At 39.3% G+C, this 27,090-nt stretch overlaps 2 protein-coding genes across 5 annotated transcripts in view; one reads left to right on the top strand and one right to left on the bottom strand.

Moving 5' to 3' along the window:
- The window catches only part of LOC126364944 (4-trimethylaminobutyraldehyde dehydrogenase A-like), a 167,764-nt gene extending 142,852 nt beyond the window's left edge, over positions 1-24,912 (bottom strand). Inside the window, exon 1 of one of the 4 annotated variants that reach the window (XM_050008101.1) lies at positions 24,824-24,912. In XM_050008101.1, the coding sequence (XP_049864058.1) occupies positions 24,824-24,838 (15 nt within the window). In that variant the 5' untranslated portion in view covers positions 24,839-24,912. Of the gene's footprint in view, positions 1-11,105; positions 11,222-24,332 lie in introns of those variants that run through there. The other 3 variants (XM_050008098.1, XM_050008100.1, XM_050008102.1) reach the window with 3 other exon arrangements.
- Positions 24,913-25,298: 386 nt separating this feature from the next.
- Positions 25,299-27,090, top strand: part of LOC126364928 (protein sel-1 homolog 1-like) — an 84,953-nt gene continuing 83,161 nt past the window's right edge. Inside the window, exon 1 of the mRNA XM_050008097.1 lies at positions 25,299-26,064. Within this exon, the coding sequence (XP_049864054.1) occupies positions 25,614-26,064 (451 nt within the window). The 5' untranslated portion in view covers positions 25,299-25,613. The remainder of the gene's footprint in view (positions 26,065-27,090) is intronic.

Below are 27,090 nucleotides of genomic sequence, written 5' to 3'. Positions count from 1 at the left end.
TACCATTGTGCTTTCAGACTTCCTTCAATCACTACCAGTGGTGACATAAAATCATACCCGATGATTCCCGCACCATGAGTAAGACAACTGTGCCACTTCAAAACATTGGAAGAATGAAACCGCACTTCAGGTCACTGCCTTACTCCTGACAGTAGTCATCCAGTATAGAGCATAAACACAATTCATCACTGAGCATGATTTGATCCCATTCAATATCAGTCTACACTTCTTAGTCAATGAACCACTCCAAATGAAGCCATCTGTGTTGTGGTGTTAACAGCAGCCCACACACTACAGGGTAATGTGTTCATACAACTGGAGGCAGAGGGCCAATGTGGGAGCCAGTGTCTGGCTTTGCCTGTTCGCCCTATGAGTGAAAAGGTGACCATTCCTTCAGCAAGGTCCAGGCAGGCACATATGGATGGGGGAGTGTTAGTTATGGGGAGCTCCAGTGTTACGAGTACCAATGCATACTCGGTATGCCTGCCAGGAGGCCTCATCTGAGATGTGGAAGTGGCCTTGCCTGCAGCTACTGAGCATGCAGGGTGCAGTTGTCTGCAAGTTGTGTCTCACGTCGACATCAACGACATCTGTCACATTGGTTCTAAGGCCATCCTAAGTTCATACGGGTGGCTGGCAGGGCTGGTGAAGCCTGCTGATCTCGCCCACAAGGTTCAACCAGAGCTTGCAATTTGCAGCACTGTCCCCAGAGTTGATCGGGGTCCTTTAGTTTCGAGCTGAGTGGAGGTCTCAGTCAAAGTCTTCATCGATTCTGTGATAGTCTTGGCTGCAGATTTCTACATGTGTTATTTGGTGGCGACTTGTAGGACTCCCCTTGATAGGTCAGGGTGGCACTACACAAAGAAAGCAGCTACTAGGGGTAACAGAGTAGTTGTGGGTTGCACATGGGATTGTTTCAAGCTAGGTGGTAGCTTGTGGTTCTCTGGTGAACACTCTCCAATCAGTACGCAGAAAGGCATTTCAAACCACATTCAGCATAATGACACTTTGACTGTCAACATTTAATCAGGGAAAAATTGAAATATTCTTAACCGAGTTCCTGAATTTACTGTCATCCTACAATGTTCTCATACTCAAACTATTCTTGGGACTGAGAGCTGGATGAAACCTGAAGCAGAAAGCACTGAGATTTTTAATGAGTCATGCAATGTATATCAGAAAGACAGATTAACAATTATTGTGGAAAGGATAGTTGCTACTCACCATGTAGCGGAGATGCTGATTACAGTTAGGCACAACAAAAAGACTGTCGGAAAGTGAGTTTTCAGTATGTGACAAAAATATTGTCTCTATTGAGGTTGAAGTTGAATGTGACAGTGAAGTTGTCTGGTCACGTATGACAGGTCTAGGAGAAACCAAGTTAATTGTTGGATATTTTTACTGGCTACCAATATCTGCTGTGACAGTTCTAGAATCATTCAAACAAGGTCTATGGTCAGACCATGGAATACTAATTGGAAGTGACTTTAACCTAGTATAGACTGGGACATCTATTGATTCATTGCAGAGGTACTGACAGACAGTCTTGTGAAACACTTTTTAACACATTTTCTGAGAACTGCCTTCAGCAGCTTGTACAGCAGCATACACACAATGGAAATACCTTAGACCTTATCAAAAGTGTCAGTAGAGATGGGGATTTGTGATCATGATGTTGTTGTTGTGGTCTTCAGTCCTGAGACTGGTTTGATGCAGCTCTCCATGCTACTCTATCCTGTGCAAGCTTCTTCATCTCCCAGTACCTACTGCAACCTACATCCTTCTGAATCTGCTTAGTGTATTCATCTTTCGGTCTCCCTCTACAATTTTTACCCTCCACGCTGCCCTCCAATACTAAATTGGTGATCCCTTTATGCCTCTGAACATGTCCGACCAACCAATCCCTTCTTCTAGTCAAGTTGTGCCACAAACTTCTGTGATCATGATATCATTAAGCAACTATGGTTACAAAAGTTAATAAATCAGTCAAGAAGGGTAGGAGAGTGTTGCCATCTCACTTAGAAAGTAAACTGACATCACTTAGTTCCAGTGAGATGGACGAAGAAGAATTAAGGATGACATTTAAACAAACTGTAAATCATGGTCTGGAGAACTGTGTGCCTACCAGTCTGGTGTGGCAGTTGAAGATTGCAGAATAAAAGTCTAAGATTTAAATTTCACATTTAAGAAATCGTTCACATAGGGAATCATACAAACATACTGATATTTGCTCATCAAACAGATTCTTGTGTGGACAGCATATTGATAAGCATCATTGAAGTAAAAAGCTCTATGGCAATGATCCCTTACTTAGCATGCATTTATGAAGAATCTCTTGCCCAGTGTAAAGTCCCAAGCAAGCACAAGAAACAATGTGGTGTGATTAGCTAATGGAAATATGAGGAAGAAATCATCAGTAGACAGAAGTGAGAAAGTAGAGGAAAGTTTACAATGTGACAGGGATACTGGTTCATTGTAGAACAGAAGGAAAGCACCTAGAATGTGCCAAGAGGGAAGCTACATAGATAATAGATAAAGCTTTAAACTCGTCTCGAATGAAGAATGACTTCTGATAAGATGCAAATAACAGGGTAGTTTGTTTCAGAGTCCTGTGGCTGAAATGGAGAAGGAGAAGACAAAGATTTAGTATTACAGTGAGGTACAGCCAAGATTCTGTATGTCCAATCTAGTGCTGCAATTATGGAATGGTGCCAGGTATTTGTCATATGAGGTGAGACAATGAGGATGCCAGTGGCTACATCAAAGTAGCAAAGATTTGGCATAATAAGAGACTCGACTAATTTTTGTTTAATTTGAGGTGGAAATACTTATCTAAATGTTTTGTTTACAGGTAGGCAGGAGAAAGATTTCCTGCATGCTGTAACCATTTACTCATCCAAATTTTGATACTGATCCAAGTTTATGCTGAAATGTTTCACCAATCTGATACCGTCAATAAGTACTGGAGGGGCTATTTCACAAAAGTATCCACTGATTAACTTTCAGTATGATATGAGGCTGACCAGTGAATTCTTTGGGTTTAGTTTAGAACCCGGCTTTTGTACCCACCATAATACTGATCAAAGATTGTCATTTACACCTGATATGGCAGCAGCAATGTTCTTCTGGTTGGCATTTAGATAAGACTGGATGTTGTCAGGTTATAAGTGGGAGTTAAAAAAAATGAAGCATAAATGAAATATCATTGATCAACAGCATGAAAAGAAATGGACCAAGGACCGAACTCTGAGAGTCTTGTGAGCTCAGAAAAATTGTAAATTCTACTACCTTTTACATGTGTGTTCTCCTGTTGCTGCTTGCCGAGTAGATTTTTGTTAACTAACAAGTTACATTACATTTCCAAAAATTGAGTACTTTCATTGATATATCAGTCCACATAAACAGTACTTTTGTATGACATCATCATTAATTACTAGAAGACTATTAAAATGACTTATCAGTTGAAACCAATATACCTTTGTCCAAAAAGGGGTCCAATATTCAGGAACACGCATTTCAATAAATACCATTAAAAACTTGGTTTCAGTTGAAACGCCATTTAAACAGAGTTTGAAAGGCTTTTTGATAGGCAACTCCTTCTACTCTGTAGAAGAATATCTTAATGGGACTGTTAGACCAGATTAAGTAAAAATCTTTGCTAGGTTTCAGTTTTGACAGCATTTGGTCACAACAGTTAAGATGAGGTATTTCGTGTGTGATAAATTTATTAAAAGTGCATAACAATGTTTCATTCTGACAGAGTATTAATTCTGTAAATATTAGTGGTTCCAGTTTACTGTAATGTAGTCACCTATTTTGACAATCTCTTAACAAATGATCAGGGTTGTAAGTATTGTATTCAAATGTTTTATGTTTTTTATGTTCCACAGCCATGGCAATTACCTCATGGGTCTTTGGAATGAAAACTGAATCCAATCTAATCTAATGTAGCTATTTGAGACTGTATGCGAGTATTTGGTTGCAATAAACTTTATAATTAAATGTTCTCACTACTGTTTTCCACCAGTAACATGGCAAACATGAACATGGAAGTCTCTACTAGTATTATCAAGATTGAAGATGAGAAACTTATGTCAGGAAGCCATGTACAAACTCTGTGATACAGTTATTCACAAACTTTATCCATCATTTTAAACTAAAGTTTAGATTGATACATGATGCTCCCAAATACACTGGCCCAGCCACCCACATAATATATACTTTAATGTCACTTACTATGTGTGTCTATCACCAAAGTATCTGCACTAATGTTTTCAATATAAATAATGCCCTTTGCCAAATTTACATAACCTATATGCTGACCACAGATTTCTTTTTCAATAGCTACTTCAGCCATTACACATGTTTCATTCATTACTTTCACAAATTTAGTTTTAAAAAGCAATTCTAAGAGAGTGTTGAAAAGAAATGACTCCAATTTTTTATGGGAAAACTCTTAGAGATTTTTAAATAAAACAAACTTTATTAACATTCTACATCTTTACTCTTCACACCTATACATTTATTTCTCAACATAGTCACTCTAGCAATGAACACATTTCTCCCAACAAGAGACCAGTTTGTTGATACCATCACTGCAGAATGTTTGACTTTGCTGATGTTACCACAACCTCTCCTCAGCATACACTACTTCATTAATATCAAAGTGAGGTCCTCGAAGGTGTTCTTTAAGTTTTGGAAACAGATGAAAATCAGATAGGGCCAAGTCAGAACTATATGGAGGATGATCGATGACAGTGAACAGAGACAGATTGTTACAGATACTGCAACACTCATGTGTAGTCAGGCACTGTCATGATAAAGGAGAGGAGGCCCCATGTGTGGGTGAACTCTGCGAATTCATGTTTTCACTTTTCTGAGGACCTTGTAGTAAACTGACATAGTTACATTACACTTCACACCATGTTACACGCTGCAGCTCAGAACCATCTAGCAGCAGATGGTTGCAACTTGCAACAGCAAAACAGGATAGTCGATCAAGTTACCTGCACGACATTAATACTTCAGTCAATCTTGAGAACAGAATAAAAAAATTAAGAGGCATTACTTTTCAGCGCACTGCTTAATTGACAAAGAGAATATGCGGTAAGAATTGATACATCACAAGGTTAGTAACATTTCCTACATTTATCAACAATTTCATTAGATTATCATGGGTACCTGCTCCTCATTAGTTTTAGAGTCAATGACTCTCAGAGTGTTATCATTAAAATTTAGACACACCTCAAGAGATGAGGTTCGCTGGGAAACTCGGATGCTCTATTTGATGAGCCACTATTTTTCATTTGGTACCTGCATCTATTCTCTGCAAATCACTGCAAACTGAACAGCAGTGTCTATTCCCATTTACCACACATTACTTTTTCTTACCGTTCTATACTCACATAGAGTGTGGAAAGAATGACTGGTTAAATGTCTCTGCATGCTTTGTAGGAAGTCTAATCTGGTCTTTGTAGTGCCCTGCAGTAAACTGACATTGTTACATTACACACCACACCATGTTACATTCTACAGTTCAGAACCATCTAGCAGGAGATGGTTGCAACTTGCAGCAACAAAGCAGGATAGTCAATCAAGTTATGTGCATGATGTGTAATACCTCAATCCTTCTTGATAACAGAATAAAAAATTAGGAGGCATTACTTTTCAGCACACTGCTTAATTGACATAGAGAATATGCGGTAAGAATTGATACATCACAAGGTAACTAATTAATGGAAAATCTCATATAAAGATGTGAAACAATTACTAACAAAGAGATAGAGGGGCTGGCCAGTACTTACCTCAGCTCAGTACAGCCGATAGAAACACAAAAAACAACCGAAAATTTAAGCTCCTAGCTTTCGGAATAAATGTTCCTTCATCAGGGAGGAGAGAGGGGAAAGAAAGGGAAGAAGGGAAAGTGGATTTAGTTACTCACAACCCAGGTTATGAAGCAACAGGGAAAGGAAAACAGGGAAGGTAGCAAGGATGGAGGCATGGTTGTCAGAGGGAAGCCAAAGATATTCTACTGCAGGTACTGTGCCAGCTTCAAACCAAAGAGGATGCATACAGAAGTAAAGAGGTGTATAGTATAAAGATGTAGGATGGAAAGATGCATGAATGGCTAAAGAGGAAAGGGAAAGAGGAGAAGACTGAAAAGTAAATGGGAGTGAGGTTGTTTAACGTAGGTTTAGTCCGGGGGGATGGCGGGATGAAAGGATGTGCTGGAGTGCAAGTTCCCATCTCCGCAGTTCAGAGGGACTGGTGTTGGGTGGGAGAATCCAAATGGCACATACAGTGTAGCAGGTTCCTAGGTCCCTAGAATTATGCTGGAATTAAGGTAAGTAACACTTCCTACATTCATCAACAATTTCATTAGATTATCAAGGGTACCTGCTACTCATTTGTTTTAGAGTCAATGACTCTCAGAGTGTTATCATTAAAATTTAGACACACCTCAAGAGATAAGGTTAGCTGAGAAACTCGGATGCTCTATTTGATGAGCCACTATTTTTTAGTCGGTATCTACATCTGTACTCTACAGATCACTGCAAAGTGAATAGCAGTGTCTACTCCCATTTACCACACAGTTTTTCTTACAGTTCCATATTCATGTAGGATGTGGGAAGAATGATTGCTTAAATGCCTCTGTAGGCTTTGTAGGAAGCCTTGTCTGGTGTTTGTAGTGCCTATGGGAGTGATATTTATAGAAGGCTGTAGTATATTTTCCACTTAACACTGATTCTTGAAATTTAGTAAATAAAATTTCTCTGCCATAGATAGTCTAATTTTCAAGCAACTGTCCTTCATATTTTTCAGCTTTTCTGTGACACTCCTCCTGTGACCACTCATGCTGCCCTTCTTGGTGCAAGTTCAGTATTTCCTATTAGCCCTATTCTATACAAGTTCCGCACAGCTGAATGATATTCTAGGATGAATCTGTAGTGACACATGAAAATTTGTTGATTTTTCTGTTTATTGCGAGCAGTCACCATAACCATTATATTATCTGTGTATGCTTCCAGGACTGCCTCAATCTGTTATGTTTACTAACATTTCCAGCTCTATGTTTTCTGAATACTACTTGCACTGACTTCACCCCTTTTGATTGATTCATTTCAATTCATATATAACCTTTGTGGCAGGGTAAGCTGTGGTACTCTAATAACTCTATTCCCACATGCACCATGGGAGAAGCTATGGCAGTAACACTTGGAACCCATACTTGGAAACATCAGTGACAATAAAAGTTTGATTCAAGTCTGGAGTTGAGCACAGGTAGCCCAATGGCTACAGCGACTGCTTGTAATACACACAAAAACCAGGTTTGAGCCTGTCTGGCACACATTTTCAGTTATAATTAGAGGCTCAGTGCATCCAAACAGTTTGGACTGATACTATATCAGGACATTGAATCTTCAATTATTGCATTCCTAGCAATTCATGACTTTTATTTCAGTGCATTTAATTAATTTCATTCTGGGGTTGGCCACATTATTGTTTTGTAAATGATCTCCTTCACAGACTACTGCACTTTCCTAGCATCATACCAACAAATCAAACTCTAACACTTGTACCTGCATTTGTGACTAAGTAATCATTCCACGTCACTGACTTGAGAATAACTCTACCTGACATTTCCCTTTAGAAACCCTCACATCTGGACATGAACAGAATTGTATCATGTGGAGATTACTCAACTGTTTTCATTCTGATGTTGGAAAATCCAGGAGTAACCACCAGAAATGGCACTTCCCTGTGGATATCACCAACTGCGACAGCAGAAAACCACAGACCATGGGGCACTTAGTGGATTGTCAGCTATGCCCTCTGCCCTGCACTGAAGGTCTTTTGCTTATGTCACTGGATGCAGCTGAAGTTATAAGATTTTTGTTAAGAGTAGTGTAACTTAATAATTCTTTCTTTCATTTCATCGTAATGGTAATTACCAAGTATTGTAAATGTTTCTGATTCAATTAAATAAATATTCCATTTCATTCCATAACTGTTATACCCAGGTTTCTTCATGACTTGACTGCCTCCAATGACTCAATGATACTGCAGTCATAGGATAATATATTTTTGTGATATGTGTACTGTACAATTTTACATTTAAGAATATTTAAAGCAAGTTGCCAACATCTGCACTGTTTTGAAACCTTATCGACATCTTAATGAATATTTGTGCAACATTTTTTAGATAGTGCTTCATTAGGGGTAACTATATGGACTGCAAAAACTCTGAGGTTAATATTAATGTTGCCAGCCAGGTCACTAGCAAACCGATACCCTGTAGGATTGATCATCTGTTAAGTGTTCATGTGGCACTGAGAAGTGAAGAAATATAGCATCCAACTCATTGCCTTGATCAATGGATTTCAGGATGTCATGTGAGAAAAACTTATAAGGGCATACTTATTTGCTGCCATTAGATCTAAAATGTTTTTGCCATGAATGGAATTTAATATAGTTGTGCAAATTGTCTTGTAACACACACTGCTTAGCGAACTGTAATTATCCCTGTCGACTGTTGGAAAATTAAAAGTCTCCTGCAATTTCTGACAGTATAATTGGAGAACAAGTATATTAGTGAGCTGTGGTTTCCTCTAAAGTTTTCTATTAAATCTATGAGTGAGGGCTAACTGAAATTAACAAATTGCCTACCCTTGATTCTGAGCCTTGCTCAAAAACATCTTACATGCAGCTCTGGTTTCTCTCTTGAAGGGTTTGAGTTTCTTGTCTACTGCAGCAAAAACATCACCTCAATTTAACATATGAACATTAACTTTCTTTCTTTACCAAGACACATCCTCAAAAACCAGAGACAGTCAAAACATGTCATTCTATGAGGGATTTGAGACATGCTGCTACTTTATGTCCTGCATTGATGGAAGAAACAACTGACTTTCAAACAGGCTCTGTGGAACTTTTAAAATGTAAAAGTGTAATTTTAAACAAAATATTACTGCCAGAATCAAAAAGTAAGAAAACTATTATGCTAGTGAAAACAAGACAAGCCGCTGTACTCAATCTGGAGTATCATTCTTTAATTTTTTTCATGAAACAACACTGATTTTGCCATACAAAATATAAACAGTATCAAGTCAAAAAGGTTGTAAGGCACAGCAAATAATGATAGGTTACTATTCTGGTGACTCATCTGGTCCCACCATCTAGAAGCCAGATTGTCTTCCAAGCAATTCCACTGACACATTGTCTGTTGAGTGAAGACTGTTGTCATCATCCATGCGGCATCCTACTGGAACCTGCCTGCCCTCTACTGCTTTGGACTAAGTGATGCTGATCAGACTATTAATGGCTGTGCTAGTAATGACTTTGCAAGGATTTAATGATATTATTCCTCCAACAAGTTTGCTCCCTCATGAGCTTTAACTTGTTTGTGGTTGTTTAGTAGAAAATTAATAGAGACTGCAAGTTTGCAAACAGGAACCAAACAAGTGTGCACAAAAGTAATCCGGAGGTGTTCAGCCACAGTTCAAGGGCACAGGACTTGACACTAGCAAGCATCTAGTGAAGGTAAACATGGACCTAGAGTGCAACTTCCTGGCATATTAAAACTGTGTGCCCGACCGAGACTCGAACTCGGGGCCTTTGCCTTCGTGGGCAAGTGCTCTACCATCTGAGCTACTGAAGCACGACTCACGCCCGGTACTCATAGCTTTACTTCTGCCAGTATCTTGTCTCTCATGGATCTAGAGTTCCCAAACTTTGGTAGCAACATTTAACACTGCAACAGCAACATTTTCAGAAAGAATAGGTTTGCTCTGAACAATAGGTGGAGCTACAGGCCAACCTGACACACCAACTCCTGCTTCGAGCAGCAGAGCGGGTACACCATCATTTCCACTTTTTCAGGCAGATGCTGAGGATGGAACAGCTATAATCACCACCTCTCCTTGCAGTTCCAGGCATCTAAAATTTCTAATATGATACTGCAATGTGCATGTCTTCTTTCTAATAATCCTAAACTGATGAATTTGCTTTACAAACTTTAAAGACTTTGTTGTCAGAAACTTAAAATTTTGATAAATGTGTACATTGCTTTCTTCATATTATGATTAAAAGTGTCACATAGTAGCAGTCAGAATAGAATGTTTTGAGTGTTGCAAATTCCCTAATCATCATACACAGCATTTCTGGGTCTGCTGTAAATACATGGCAATCCTCTATGCCAAAATTATGAAATAAAATATGTTACTTCTTCATTAAACTGTGATGAACAGACATACAAAATCATATGAATTCTGCATGATCAAGGTCTATTACATCAATATTAATAAGTCTAGGTTTTCATTGGCAAATTTACTTTCCAGTGAGACAGAGGTAAGTTTTGGCTGTGGAGACCCTTGAATGTGCCACCAGAAGTAATAGAAAAGAAAGCTTGGTGAATATTATACTGGATATGGGGGTGATTGACTGACCAAATGAAACATAGAGATTGGTGATGCATAAAACCTGATTGTGTGGGAAGAGGAGAGTAAACAGCAGCTGAAGGTAAGAAGAAAAAAAAAAGTTCAAATGTGTGTGAAATCTTATGGGACTTAACTACTAAGGTCATCAGTCCCTAAGCTTACACACTACTTAACCTAAACTATCCTAAGGACAAACGCACACATCCATGCCCGAGGGAGGACTCGAACCTCTGCCGGTATCAGCCGCACAGCTGAAGGTAAGCTGAAGAAGAAACCACCTCCGTAACTGCATGTTTTACTCTTTTATTACAACATATTTTGACTAAATTAAGGTGTAAAACCACAATTATAATAACTTACAAGTACTGTTAGCAATAAGCTGCCTACTTTGGAGATGCCAGGTTTCTAGAGTGGCCTTGGACAGAGGCGTATTTGTTCTGTATGTGTCTGTAGGTCATGTTGTGATTATTTATAATTTTCTTAGCTCTGAATTCTGAAAATACTGTTGAACAGTACAAATATGAATGTTTCAGCAAAATGGCACTTCTGGAAGTCAAACTTTGTTTTATAAGTAACGAAGAGGGAATTAAGAACAACAATAAATATTATTTAAATGTCAAACAGCTTAGAGCCAGAGGCCTGTTATCATTCTTGGAATTGTGTGCTTACCCTTCCTCATTTGGCATGTTCATCATTCTGCACCCCAGCTTCTGTTGCTTCATGTTCTACCTCCTTCCTCCACTTTCAAAGTTTTGAAGTCTTAGTGATCAATGTGTTCAGCCAAACTGTGCAGAAACATTTATGACTGAATAACCAAGAGAGTTCGCTCTGCGATCAGTTTTATTTTTTATTGGAGTATTGGATAATGCTTTTTCACTAGTAAAAAAAAATAGCTTAATTCTAACAAATAACATTGTGATGCATATGATCGAAGCCTTTCGTTCTGCAGTTATAGGATTCTTATAAAGAGTTATTAGCTGAAGTTCAATATACTTGAATTATGTAGTGGTCCAGACCATTTTACACTATCACTAAACAAGCATTCTGCTGAAGTGCCAAGTTTCAATGTTTTAAGTCGACTACTTCTTTTCTGTTGGTGTACTTGTCATTATGTGTATATGTTTTTTCATTACCACACAGGTCACCTCAAATATTTCTAGACTGTGTAAATATATCAATATGCAGTTTCAGCTAAGTTATAGCTGCCAATGTGATGAATTTTCTAACATATGCAAGTAATTCTTAGTTTTGTAGCTACCAAATTATAACACTGAATTTAAAAAAAATCATTTTAAAAATGGAGCTACATACTTCTTCCTGTAGCAATGGAAAGATCCTTTGAAGAGAATTTTGACGACAATGTGTGTGAAATTTGATCAAACAGTAACAAGATAACAATGCTGATAACCATGTTCCCTCTAGCAAGAGAAGAGATCTTATAAATGTCTGCTCTATTGTAGTAAATGAAAACAAATGTGTAACTCAGGTACGATTCTAGTATTTAGTATAATGCGCATCACATAACTGCTCAAAATGTTGATCTTGAGGACTGATACGTCCCAGGCCGACAGTACCATGTATCAACTTTAATCAGCACTTACTGCAACACAAGGTCATGTTATAACAGCATTTCATGTCTTTGGGAATTACTGGTGTTCTTCTGTAGACCTCTCGTTTTAATTTCCCCAAAGATAAATGTCTAGAAGTGTGAGCTATTAACAACCTCACAACAGACCACTGTACCATCATCCTCCTGATGGACATAGGTTCCACTATTATGGTAATGACTGTGAGGTGTTTGCGGGTATGTAGCTGAGAGGCTCATCCAGCTCAAGTGTAATTCAATATGTTAAACTGTTCCCAACAATATCACTCTTTCTATCCACGGTGAGCAGCATAAACTGCTAAAAACAACAGTCTCCCAATAAGGAATCACAGCTGCCTCCATAGAACTCCTTAACCCCCTGAACTGTGTGTCCCTACAATACACTTACTTCCCAAAATACACAAAAATAATAAGCATAACTGTCTCATTTAATAGGCATTAATGCCTCTACAAACACTTCTCACCCCTGGTAGACTAGCTCTGCAACTCTTTCTTCATAAAATTCACATCCACTTCTTGGAACATCTCAAATCTGTTCCACCCCTCTCTCATCTCGAATTCTCTTTGTCACTATGCATGCAACCTCTTCCTATACTAACATCCCACACAATGATCAGTAGAACATTATGACCACCAATCCACCATAAATAAATAGCTGTCCACGTGGTAGTCGCATCACCTGCTGAGAAATGACTACTAATAAGACACTCATACAATGGATGTAATATCAATGAGCATGCTACCAGTGTGTACAATGGGGAAGGCGTGCAATCTACCTGAGTTTGACCGAGAGAAGAGTGTGATGGTCTGGAGTCTCAGCATGAGCATTTTGGAAAGTGCACGACTTATCGAGTGTTCAGGGAGTGCTGTGGTGAGAGTCTTTAACACGTTGCAAAACCAAGGTGAAACCACATCCAGAAGTCGTGGGGTTGGACGTCACCCATCATTACAGATGTTGGATGTCATGTGCTGGGCAGGCTGGTAAAACAGGACAGGTGGCGAACTGTGGTAGAACTGACGTCAGACTTTAATGCTGGGCCGAGTGCAAGTGTAACTGAACACACAGTCCACCGAACGCACCTAACAATGGGCCTCCACAGCCGACGACCCATGCCTGTTCCAAGGTTAACATCACAACATTGGCAGCTGTGACTGAAATGGGCATGTGACAATCTGCACTCAACACTGGCACAGTGGCAGAGCATTATACATATGATGAATAATAATACCTCATTGAACATGCTGATGGGAGGGCATAAATCTGTCGTCTTCCTGGGGAACAGCTCCTTGATACCTGTACTGTAGTATGGAGACAAACTGGCAACGGCTCCATTATGCTCTGGTGAACACTCATGTGGGCATTCTTGGGTCCAGTGGTGCTCGTGTAAGAAACCATGGCAGCCAAAGTGTACGGCATGCTGGTTGCAGACCACATGCACCCCTTTGCAACGGTCAAGTTTCCTGACAGCAGTGACATTTTTCAACAAGATAATGTGCCATGTGGCAAGGTCACAAGTGTGAAGGAGTTGTTGGAGGAGCATAGTAGCAAAACCCAGTGGAACATGTCTGGGATGTGATTGAATGTGGCATCAGAGCTCATCACCCCTCTTCCCAGATTTTACTGGAATTACATCTACATCTACATCTACATCTACATCTACATCTACATGACTACTCTGCAATTCACATTTAAGTGCTTGGCAGAGGGTTCATCGAACCACAATCATACTATCTCTCTACTATTCCACTCCCGAACAGCGAGCGGGAAAAACGAACACCTAAACCTTTCTGTTCGAGCTCTGATTTCTCTTATTTTATTTTGATGATCATTCCTACCTATGTAGGTTGGGCTCAACAAAATATTTTCGCATTCGGAAGAGAAAGTTGGTGACTGAAATTTCGTAAAAAGGTCTCGCTGCGACGAAAAACGTCTATGCTGTAATGACTTCCATCCCAACTCGTGTATCATATCTGCCACACTCTCTCCCCTATAACACGATAATACAAAACGAGCTGCCCTTTTTTGCACCCTTTCGATGTCCTCCGTCAATCCCACCTGGTAAGGATCCCACACCGCGCAGCAATATTCTAACAGAAGACGAACGAGTGTAGTGTAAGCTGTCTCTTTAGTGGACTTGTTGCATCTTCTAAGTGTCCTGCCAATGAAACGTAACCTTTGGCTCGCCTTCCCGACAATATTATCTATGTGGTCCTTCCAACTGAAGTTGTTCGTAATTTTAACACCCAGGTACTTAGTTGAATTGACAGCCTTGAGAATTGTACTATTTATCGAGTAATCGAATTCCAACAGATTTCTTTTGGAACTCATGTGGATCATCTCACACTTTTCGTTATTTAGCGTGAACTGCCACCTGACACACCATACAGCAATCTTTTCTAAATCGCTTTGCAGCTGATACTGGTCTTCGGATGACCTTACTAGACGGTAAATTACAGCATCAGCTGCGAACAGTGTAAGAGAACTGCTCAGATTGTCACCCAGGTCATTTATATAGATCAGGAACAGTAGAGGTCCCAGGACGCTTCCCTGGGGAACACCTGATATCACTTCAGTTTTACTCGATGATTTGCCGTCTATTACTACGAACTGCAACCTTCCTGACAGGAAATCACGAATCCAGTTGCACAACTGAGACGATACCCCATAGCTCCGCAGCTTGATTAGAAGTCGCTTGTGAGGAACGGTGTCAAAAGCTTTCCGGAAATCTAGAAATACGGAATCAACTTGAGATCCCCTGTCGATAGCGGCCATTACTTCGTGCGAATAAAGAGCTAGCTGCGTTGGACAAGAGCGATGTTTTCTGAAGCCATGCTGATTACGTGTCAATAGATCATTCCCTTCGAGGTGATTCATAATGTTTGAATACAGTATATGCTCCAAAACCCTACTGCAAACCGACATCAATGATATAGGTCTGTAGTTAAATGGATTACTCCTACTACCCTTCTTGAACACTGGTGCGACCTGCGCAATTTTCCAATCTGTAGGTACAGATCTATCGGTGAGCGAGCGGTTGTATATGAGTGCTAAGTAGGGAGCTATAGTATCAGCGTAATCTGAAAGGAACCTAATCGGTATACAATCTGGACCTGAAGACTTGCCCGTATCAGGCGATTTGAGTTGCTTCGCAACCCCTAAGGTATCTACTTCTAAGAAATTCATGCTAGCAGATGTTCGTGTTTCAAATTCTGGAATATTCCATTCGTCTTCCCTGGTGAAGGAATTTCGGAAAACTGCGTTCAATAACTCCGCTTTAGCGGCACAGTCGTCGATAACAGTACCATCGGCACTGCGCAGCGAAGGTATTGACTGCGTCTTGCCGCTTGTGTACTTTACATACGACCAGAATTTCTTCGGATTTTCTACCAAATTTCGAGACAATGTTTCGTTGTGGAACCTATTAAAGGCATCTCGCATCGAAGTACGTGCCAAATTTCGTGCGTCTGTAAATTTTAGCCCATCTTCGGGATTTCACGTTCTTCTGAACTTCGCATGCTTTTTCCGTTGCCTCTGCAACAGCGTTCGGACCTTTTTTGTGTACCACGGGGGATCCGTTCCATCTCTTACCAATTTATGAGGTATGAATATCTCAATTGCTGTTGCTACTATATCTTTGAATTTGAACCACATCTCGTCTACATTCGCATAGTCAGTTCGGAATTAGGTGGCATGTGCGTGCAGCTGTGGTGTCAACTCTCTCCAGTGACATACCAAGGCCTCACTGCTTTCCTGCTACAATATGTTACTGCTGTTATCCGTGCCAAAGCTATTTGGTAGGTGGTTGTAATGTTCTGGCTGATCAGTGTACACATGTAGCCTTTCAGCCCCAACTCACTGTCTCTTCCACCTGAAAGTTTCCCTAAAAACTCATTTATTTTCACCCTGACCACTAATCCTTACTGACAGCTGCTTTGCTTTCAAGGGACAAATCCACAAATAAATCAGAGGAACTGCTCTGGAAATCATAATGGTCCTGTCCTATGCCAATCTTTTCATCGGTCGCATGGAAGAGGTAGTGCTGAACAACTAGAACCTGTAAGCTCTGGCTTATTACAGTGGAGAGGAACTCCACATACTGTTGCAGCTTAATCCCTTGTTTCAACTCAAATTCTCCTGGTCCTATTTCAGATACAAGGCCACCTTCCATGACTTCCATCTCACTGAAGCTCACATTCAAATCTCAGTCCATATAACCAGCCAACAACCAATAACATCTTCATCTGGACAGCTGCCATTCCTTTCACATCAAACACTCCCTTCCCTACACATTACACATCCATGGAAAACATACTGCTCCAACAATGAATCCTTCAACACCCATACCAATCACTTCTCCAAGCTTTTCACTCCTGCATCTACCCCAGAAATCTTTTCTACACTACTGTTTGGTCTCTTCCCCCAAACAATGCAATCCAATCTTTTCTACACTCAAATCTCCCTGGCAGTCTCTCCTTTCAACCTCCAACAAATACAACTTCCATTTTCAAAAAACTCAGAAATACAATACCCCCTCCCACCATTGTTTGGGCCTCTAACGTCTCTATTATATTCTTGCTATTTACCTGCCACTATAGATAATGGCACTACACCTGTGACCAGCACGGAGTCATGCATCAGTGCTGCACGTTTTCTGCCGGAGACAGCACACATGATAGGTCAGTCATCAAACACTGGCCCATGCATGCACCATGTGTATAGCAATATTACTGGTAATGATGTAAGAATGAGTGCTGGCAAGCCAATCTTCAGTTGGTGCCACCAAATGTGGCAGCCTTACCACTGACAGCATGTGTATCTCTACAACAGCAGCCACTATGTCACATCGGTTAGTCATGTGCTCACCGCAAGGGTATCCTTCAGCCAGCTGTATACTTAAGATGCTCCCCAATTGCTAGCAGGCAGCTCACATCAGCTGTGCCCAGCAGCTTGGTCTCTCCGAGCTCACCAGCTCTGTCCAGTTGAGCTCTGTCTCTAGATCTACACTGTGATATGATGCTGCTCCAGCAGCCACAATGAATGATACTCAACGGCAGGCACACTGAGCTGCCAGCCACCACTCTTAGAGCCTTTGTATCCTCTGACACTGGCCTTCTATGGACTTGGTGTCCCAAGACTAGTATACTCCTGTGGACCATAAACTGTCAACAGGTATTCTCCTGTGGAACTTAGATTGTGAACTGCACCTAGGAGTGACTGTCACGACTTATGTAATGATGGACTTCAACTTGTACATCTACATTATTATTCTGTAGTTCACAATTAAGTGCCGGGCAGTGGATTCACTGAAGCAGCTTCAAGCTAATTTTCGACTGTTTGACTCTCTAAGAGCGTGCGGGAATAATGTACACTTAAATCTTTCCATGCAAGCTCTGATTTCTCTTTTTTTCCCTATGATGATCATTTCTCCCTATGTAGCTGGGCACTAATAAAATGTTTTCACATTCTGAGGCATATTTCTATCAGACCAGGAAAATCCTTCAGTCATGTTTATCAGAATCTACATTATGTTCATCTTGCTCTTATATGTGTTGTGCCAATGAATTATTACTTACACACTACTTGGAAATCATAATTTATTGTATATGCCTACTACAGCAGGACACATAGCTATGACTTTCTCAATTCACACTCTGAAATGAGATCATCTTTCCCCAACAAACTACCCATACCACTTCTGTCAACCACCTCGTAACATCTGTGTGAAACCACATGACATTCCCACATCATTACTCATAGGTGCAGATCCAGGAGAGAGAGAGAGAGAGAGAGAGAGAGAGAGAGAGAGAGAGAGAGAGAGAGAGAGAGAGAGAGGGGGGGGGGGGGAAGGAGGGGCTGCCATGAACCATCTGCCTCAAAAGTGAAATCACAGTACTAACAACTGATATAAGCAAATTACAATATTACTATGCCAAACAAATAAAAAATATTATTGTTATTACTATTAAAATCTTAAGCAACTGCGGCACATTAAATGTAGGTATGGTGATAAATAATGTGTGTGTGTGGGGGGGGGGGGGGGGGGAGGAGGAGAAAAACTGATTCCCCACCCCACCCCATAATTGAAACCTGAATCCAAACATTATTACATGGATCTCAAGGTTCCTACCTCTGCAAATTTTATCACTGTCATACTATTTACAGACTATACAGTTTTATACTTTACTATCCTTCTTAAGTACCGATAACACTCTACTGGTGGTAGTGGTTATTTGTGTGTATGTGTGTGGCAGGGGAGGGGGGAGGGGAAATCGAGAGGGAGTGCACACTTGAAATCTTGCTTTGATTCTAATTTACATGAAGCACATTTTGCTTTTATTAGCACCAAACACCATCAGTGGTCTGAAAAATTTTAATCACGAGCAACCTACTAACCTATAATTCTATTTTAGCTAACCCATACAGTTAAACTCAACTTTTAGACATATGTGTATCCAATAATTTGTAAATTTTCATGGTGACAGAATGGTACACCATTACTTGCCTTCAGGAAGTAGTGGTGTTGGGCACATTGAAAAGTAGGAAAAACTATTATTGAGCTTTTGGAATTGCTAGTTCCTTCTTCAGGTAGAGTTAAAATATGGGTTTGGGAGAGCTAAGATGATGCAGGTCATTTGGAACCTGAAGTTGAGAATTGTACACCTGTTGCAGGGAAAGAGAAGATAAAGAGAAAGGGGATACATAAGATATTGGGGGTAAAAGAACTGGTAAGTATGTAGCCACTTCAGCCCAGGGGCAGTAGGGCAGAATTAGAATTAAAGATGTGTAAGAAGAAGAGAAATGAGAAGTGGAATGACCAGGGTGACTAAGAGGTAGAAGGTAATGATAAAAGATGGGGGAACTAAGAGCAACAGACAGAGAAAGATGAAGATAAAAAAATTGGAAAGAAATACAGTAAGTAATTTTTAATGAAATATACTAACGGTTAAAAAGAGTTAGCAATGTAGAACAGAAAAGGAGAAAAAATGGTGCAGGGGAGGATTGTTAACAGGAAATGTGTGATTTCACACAGTGCACTGCCTTCAGGTACCAGTAGTACTGCTGGAGTAGGTGGTGGTAGATGGGTACATGAGGCAGATTTTACAGTGGAAATAATTGAAGGTGTATTTTTGGAAGTCTGATTTCCCCACTGGAGTTGTTAGTGTTCATTTTTTCTTACATAAGAATGTGCACACATAAGAACTCCAGTTATTTACTGCTATTTTTACTTTTCAGTTAGGGGTTAAGAATTAGCTGATTGGAATAGAGATGGAGCAAGATATTGGTCATCATTGCATAAGGAAAACCAACATAACACCCTTGGAGCACAATAAATAAGTGTTATAACATAAAGAGGAAAAAAGGCATGTCTAACTCAGCTTGGCACATCAGATAAGCATGATGACTGATAATTGGGCATTCCTCAAGTACTCAAACTCCAGAACTATCAGTGCTCAGTACTTGTGTTCATTTTAATATGGGTGCATCTTGTGATATATGTTAGCAACAAGTTTTGTCAAAATAAATTGCATGGCTACCCATTGATAGGTTTAAATCCAGACAGTTACAGTGCAAGATATCAAATACCATTAGATTGCTCCAAAAAAGTTTTTTCCCAAATGTGGACACTCAAACAACAGTGAGTATTCAATAAACACGAGGACAAAAGCATCCATAAACAACCACAATCACATATTATCATTACTTCTTGCTCTCGACTCCCTGATACAGAAGGCAGGATGCAGCTCAACTATTGCCCGATATGCTAACAGTAAAATGATGCAACAGTGTCAGCTCAAACCGCTTTTACAATGATAGCCTCAATGTATTGATGTCACTGTTGCACATATCACTATAGTGCTTTGAGATACCAGGCAGATAACATGCTGGATGGAGACATGTAGAATGAAGTCATTGTTTGTTCTATGACAATCCGTGACGTGAGCCTAAGAACCTAAAAACTTACATCTGTAGACAGTGAAGAATGCGAAAGAACCTAAATTCGTGTGTAGCACATACAGATATTGTGCTGGTGGTATTTGCAGGAACCAGCACTGGCTGATGTACAGACCACTATGTTATCTGAAGCAAATTTTAACAAGCAAATAGGAGTACAAGCCAGACAATTAATTCCTTGATGACATACTAAGCATAATGCTTTCTCACAAACTCTACAGAATGTCTTTGGTGTCCACACTGTAACTAAGTTAGTAATAACTGTTAAAGAACAGGATATACTCTTCTTAAGAAAAAGTAATATTTGACCTAATTCATGTCATGTCTACACACACACATATTATATATATATATATATATATATATTAAAAACAAAGATTCCAAGACTTACCAAGCGGGAAAGCGTCGGCAGACAGGCACATGAACAAAACACACAAACACACACACAGAATTACGAGCTTTCGCAACTGGCAGTTGCTTCGTCAGGAAAGAGGGAAGGAGAGGGAAAAATGAAAGGATGTGGGTTTTAAGGGAGAGGGTAAGGAGTCATTCCAATCCCAGGAGCGGAAAGACTTCCCTTAGGGGAAAAAGACAGGTGTACACTCGCACGCACGCACGCACGCACGCACGCACACACACACACACACACACACACACACACACACACACACACACACACACACATCCATCTGCACATACACAGACACAAGCAGACATTGTGTGCGCGAGTGTACACCTGTCTTTTTTCCCCTAAGGGAAGTCTTTCCGCTCCCGGGATTGGAATGACTCCTTACCCTCTCCCTTAAAACCCACATCCTTTCGTCTTTCCCTCTCCTTCCTGAAGAAGCAACCATTGGTTGCGAAAGCTAGTAATTCTGTGTGTGTGTTTGTGTGTTTTGTTCATTGTGCCTGTTGGCATTCAAAGAGACCAAACACTGTCTCAGGCAGTATTAATAGTTGCTTTATGTGTTTCTGAAGAATTCAATTAGTGCAAAATTTATCTTCTCCATAATTTCTCAACTTTATTGTTAAGTGTATGTACAGTCCATATTGTCACTTTTGATGTTTCCCAATACCAAATCTCCTGTCCTCCTTCAAAAAGTAAAATACGATTTCTTAAAAAAATAGTAGTAGCAGTCTCTCAATATTTTTTTTAATAAACCACATAACGAATAAAAGAGTTTGACACTATCTCAAAATAAAGACATTCGAGACATGCCATAATAAATCGATAATTCACATTCAATGCATGGATGACGGCAGGGTCCCAAAAGTTATTTCTAAGACCGATTCTCCTGGGAAATGAAGCATCAGATCATTTACTCTCATGTTTTACATTACAGAGACAAATATTTTTACCCGTACCTTTCACTCCTTCAGTATTTTTTAAAGTATAAATAAAATTATTTCACACCTGCATAAAGGACACTATGCTAATGCAGGTACCTGAAAGGGCTATTGGCTTATAAAGACTAAAGACTGTAGCAGATGTCAAAGCAAGATCTTTGTAGGTAAATAATAACATTTCAACAATCAAGGTGGATGAGCAACTACAAAATAATTGGATAATGATGGGAGAGCTATGGTCTGAAATTTACAAATCATAGCATCAGATGAGATCTGGGGACAATGGAAGGCTTTAGACTGACTAATATAATGGTCAAATAGAGACATCAAAAACAGATTTTAAACTGTAGGAGGTTTCCAGATGCAGATAATTTAGTGGTTATGAAATGCAGATTAATGCCGAAGAAATTGCAAAAATGGAACCTGGATAAACTGAAAGAATCAGAGGTTATTAAGAGTTTCAGAGGGAGCATTAGACAACAATAGACTAAAACACTGGAAAGGAATACAACAGAGGAAGAATGGGTAGCTTTAAGAGCTGTAAAAGTGAAGGCAGCAGAGAATTACAGAAAAGTACTAGTAGAAATCCATGGTTAACATGGGAAACATTGAATATAATTGATGAAAGGAGAAATGTAAATGCAGCATATGAAGCATGCAAAAGGGAATACGTACACATAAAGAATGAAGTTGACAGAAAATGTGATATAATTAAGCAGGAATGGCTAGAGGATGAATACAACACTATCAAAACATTCATGACCAGGGGAAAGATATATGCTGTCTATACAAAAATTAGAGACTTTTGAGGTTTGCCAATAACATTGTAGCTCTGTCAGAGACAGCAAAGGGCTTGGGAATGCAATTGTATAGAATAGGTAGTGTCATGAAATGAGGTTATAAGAAGAATATCAACGAAGTAAGATAACAGTAATGGAATGTAATCAAATTAAATCATGTGATACTGAGGGAATTAGATTAGGAAACAAGACACTAACAACAGTAGATGATTTTTGCTATTCGAGCAGCAAAGTAGAGAGGACATAAATTGCAGGCCAGCAATGTTAAGAATAATATTTTTTTAAAAAGTATAATTAGTCAACAATGAATATCAATTTAAGTGCCATGAACTCTTTTCTAAAGGTACTTGTCTGGAGTGTAGCCTTGTATGGAAGCGAAACATGGACAATAAGTGGTTCAGACAAGGAGATAATAGAAGCTTTTGAAATGTGGTGCTACAGAAGAATGCTGAAGATTAGATGGGTAGACCACATAACTAATGAGGAGGTACTGATTCAAATTTGGGATAAAGAAATTTATTGCACAACTTGACTAAAGGACAGGATTATTTGATACACCACATCCTGAGACAACAAGGAATAATAAAATTGATAATGGAAAGAAGGCTGGGGGATAAAAATTGTATAAGAGGATTTAGGCATGAGTACAGTAAGCAGGTTCAAATAGATTTAAGTTGCAATATTTATTCAGAGATGAAGAGGCTTGCACGGGACTGAGAAGTGTGGATGGATGAATCAAACCCCTATCTAGACTGAAGATGAAGGATGATAAGAAGAAGAAGAAGACGAAGAAGAAGTCACAATAACAGCAGCAACAACAACAACAACAACAACAACAACAATGGCAAGAGCTGTTTAGTTACTTTTAGCGCAGAATAATACTGGACCTACAGATATGCCCATCTTTGATTTGCATACAATCTTATCAATTGTTGTCTGATCACAAGGGAAGAAGACATCAATTTATGCATAAGTTTGATGAGAAACATTCAAATTTGTAAGAGATATTTTTGGGAAGTAATTTCTTTTGAATTATAAAGTATTTCGAACATTAAAAATGGAATCAGCATCGCATTTTACTAAATTGCTTTAGAAAACAAGAGACTACACAGAGTTTTACAAATATTCATATATGCAAAAGAAGCAATGAACTCCGAGCCAGTTGTGATGTGATTTAGACCCCTTGCTCCATCTTACCTTGAAATTTTTGGATTCAAGTTCTTTAGCATAGCACTTGGGACTGGGAACGGAACTAGATTGCCTTGCACATCACACCGGTTTGCAGAGTATGGAAACCAATGCAGATATTGCATGCAACAAATGAAAAATTGCAGAACATTTATCAGTTTTGTATTCCAGGGAGTTATGTGACCAATATAAAATCAAAGAATCTCATCTGAAGATAGTGAAGCTCAAAAATGTAACATGAGTAACAAATGTAAATTTTAGGAACTTAACAGAGGTTTTTTATGCATCAACTTATGGATGATTTTTAGTGAGTTAACAAGCAGGTGTTTATTTGCTTTAAGGATTCAATCCCATCTGGTTTCCTAGCTTTTGAAATTAATAACTCTCTTGCTATCATTCAGGCATATGATGGTTACTGATTATCCAAGAACTATGCTTTGCATTCTTATCAGAAATTTCCTAAGAACTATAATACTACCCCAACTTATAAATATGACATGTACTGTTTATTTTATTTCCATGCAAAATTAAGGATTCATGATCCACTCACAATTTAACACTACGGGGGAACTGGGGTGTCATGAAACCTTTTACCAGCTTTGTGGAAATGAGCAGGGAACTACTGTTCTGTTGTGTATCTACCTGTCAAGTAAATGACATATTTTCTGGTCACTGCACATATCATTATATTACTGGAATGCAATGCACCGTGAAATCTATAAGGAAATAAGCTGCAAAAATGGTGACTAACGGTTGGAATAATACAATAGTTTTCTAATTTGTTCGGTCGCCAATATCAGAGTTAAGATTTGGTAAAAAAGATATAATCACGATATACAGCTCTCAGCATATTTCTTCTAATCATTTCTGTTGGACCGCTTTCATGCTCCCTGGGTAGGGAGCTATAATAGCTGGGCAGGGAGTTAAAACAAATACTCGTACGCCTTCACCAACTGCAAACCATGTACGTAGTAACATTTGTGTTAAAAAGAAAATCGTACTTGGCTCCACGTTTTGAAAGCTTCCTTCGCTGCGGAGACGGCACGTGCAACTTCAAGTTTTCCGGATGAAGGTACATGGCACAGTTCTTCACCCTTTGCTGGATTTATTACAGTGGTGTCACATAACCTATCTACCGGTTCAACTCTTTTACCATCCACGAAATTAAATGGTCCAGTAGCTGATGTAAGGCGTCGAATCGGAAACTTAACAAGCCCGCAATTATAAGTTGATAGTGGATGTTTCCTGCCGATGAATACTTGTTTTAGTAACATTCTGATTCATTGGGAATCGTCCCTTCCAAGTAGATTAGGCTACTGCACACATGCACTGGCGACTACAGCGTACTAGAACTTCATGACAGTGAGAAGGACATCAGTTTATGTTACATGTGCCACCTACAAATAAAGTGGTCTTCACGTATTTCAATGATACATGTATATTTCGCAGATTCAACAGTCTACTTTTCCATATTAACATGTAAACACCTGACCTCACCACTCCTCATCCAAGCAAATGCGTAGCGCACTTGTTTGTAAACTTGTGTCACTGACGGATGATACAACTGTTAGCACATTGTCTAAAACTGTCAAAATTTACTAATGAATTAATAGAGCCTCTTTCTTGACTCTTGTTTGAACTAGCAAGCAGTGCAATTTTTATATTAAGAAAGCTGGGTATTTACAAACAGCAGCCATGGTTTGCTATGAAACCGAAAAATATATTCATATCTGGATTCAGTTTTACTGTCGGACTTCTGTAATGTCAATGTGTTTACTTTGCTTCAATTTGTTATAACTTTTTAGGTATTTACAGTATTATCGCGAAAGTTCCATTCGTGTTGGTACAACTGACAATGTACTCGAAAAATGTCACGATGTCCCCCACTACTGCGACGTACGCCTATAGTGTTTTTAGAGCTAGTATAGTGGTACCCGAAAGATAACGACGTGTTTACGTCGGGATGGGCTACGTGTTCCCATTCCAGAAGCTCTAAGTGTTTTGGCCAGAAGGTGTGAAAATTTTGGTCAGGTCTGACAATATTTTCGGCATACACAAGAAAACAACCTAAAATGAAAAGTGTCGATAGCTAGGAATGGGCAAGCAAACGTCGACTGGGGTTATATTAACAGCTAGCGGTGAATTAGTTGACATTAGCTTATCGATAGGTGCCGATTTAAATGTAGAAGAAGGGTGATGTGTTGTGGTTGAATTTTGTTTGCCTATTACGTTGTAATTATTTTTTGCGGCTTTAATGTTTATGTTTTGCTTTAGGAATAAAAATGCGATCGAAATTAGTAATACATTTTGCACTCATACTTTTAGTAATGGAAATATGTGCAGAGGAAGGAAAACATAGGTTCAAGCATTCAAGTGAAAGTGAAAAGACTGGGGAAAGACAGAGGTTTAGAGACGAAGACGACAGTAACAATGAAGTGAATAAACATGTCAGAAAGGACGAGGATGACCTGCGGTCTAGTGCAATTAAAATCGTTCCTGCACCTGATCTGTCAAAGTCAGATGAGGGGAAGTGGACTGAGACTGAAGAAGAAAGTGAAAATGATGGTCTTTCAGAGGAATCAAAATACTTCCTGCAGAAAATGATCTCGAAGCTTGGCAACATACGCAAAGATCATTCAGAGGACGAACAAGACGAAAAGCCAGTAGAAGAAGAGAGCCCACTGCCGTTACATACAACACCGTTAAGGGAATTGACCCCAGAAGAAAAGGAAGGTTTGTGTTGGGTTTTTAAACATTTCTTAACATTTCCAGATCTATGAACTTTGTTTTCAAGCTAACTTCATGCAGTTAAATTAGAGAGTACATTCATTTATTTTACAGGTGGATATAATGACGCTTTTAAATAAGGCTTTAATATTTGTATCAAGTGCATGCAGTGTTATTACTGGTTTTATTTACTGTGTTGCGTATTCTGGTATCTTTATCATGTGTCCATGTTACAATCGCCGTTTGCATTATATATGGTTTCTTATAATGTGATGTGATTTGAATGAGGACATGCTTAACAAGTAACATGTGAAATGTATGCCTGGAAGTCTGACAGCGTAGGGTGTTTCATTCCGCAGTGGAGTGTGTATTGTAACGATATTTATTTCATTTATATCCTCCTTTCAAGACATTGTCCATTCAGTTCAACTGCTCTTCCAAGTCCTTTGCTGTCTCTGACAGTATTACAATGTCATCGGCGAACCTCAAAGTTTTTATTTCTTCTCCATGGATTTTAATACCTACTCTGAATTTTTCTTTTGTTTCCTTCACTGCTTGCTCAATATACAGATTGAATAACATTGAGGAGAGGCTACAAGCCTGTCTCACTCCCTTCCCAACCACTGCTTCCCTTTCATGCCCCTCGACTCTAATAACTGCCATCTGGTTTCTGTACAAATTGTAAATAGCCTTTCGCTCCCTGTATTTTACCCCTGCCAACTTTAGAATTGGAAAGAGAGTATTCCAGTCAACATTGTCAAAAGCTTTCTCTAAGTCTACAAATGCTAGAAACGTAGGTTTGCCTTTCCTTAATCTAACTTCTAAGATAAGCCGTAGGGTCAGTATTGTCTCGTGTGTTCCAGTATTTCTACGGAATCGAAACTGATCTTCCTCAAGGTCAGCTTCTACTAGTTTTTCCATTCGTCTGTAAAGAATTCGTGTTAGTATTTTGCAGCCATGACTTATTAAACTGATAGTTCGGTAATTTTCACATCTGTCAACACCTGCTTTCTTTGGGATTGGAATTGTTAT

Source organism: Schistocerca gregaria, chromosome 1, assembly GCF_023897955.1.
Source record: "Schistocerca gregaria isolate iqSchGreg1 chromosome 1, iqSchGreg1.2, whole genome shotgun sequence".
NCBI lineage: Eukaryota > Metazoa > Arthropoda > Insecta > Orthoptera > Acrididae > Schistocerca > Schistocerca gregaria.
Note: the sequence above shows the minus strand (reverse complement) of the source record. Positions and strands in the feature narration are given on the sequence as shown.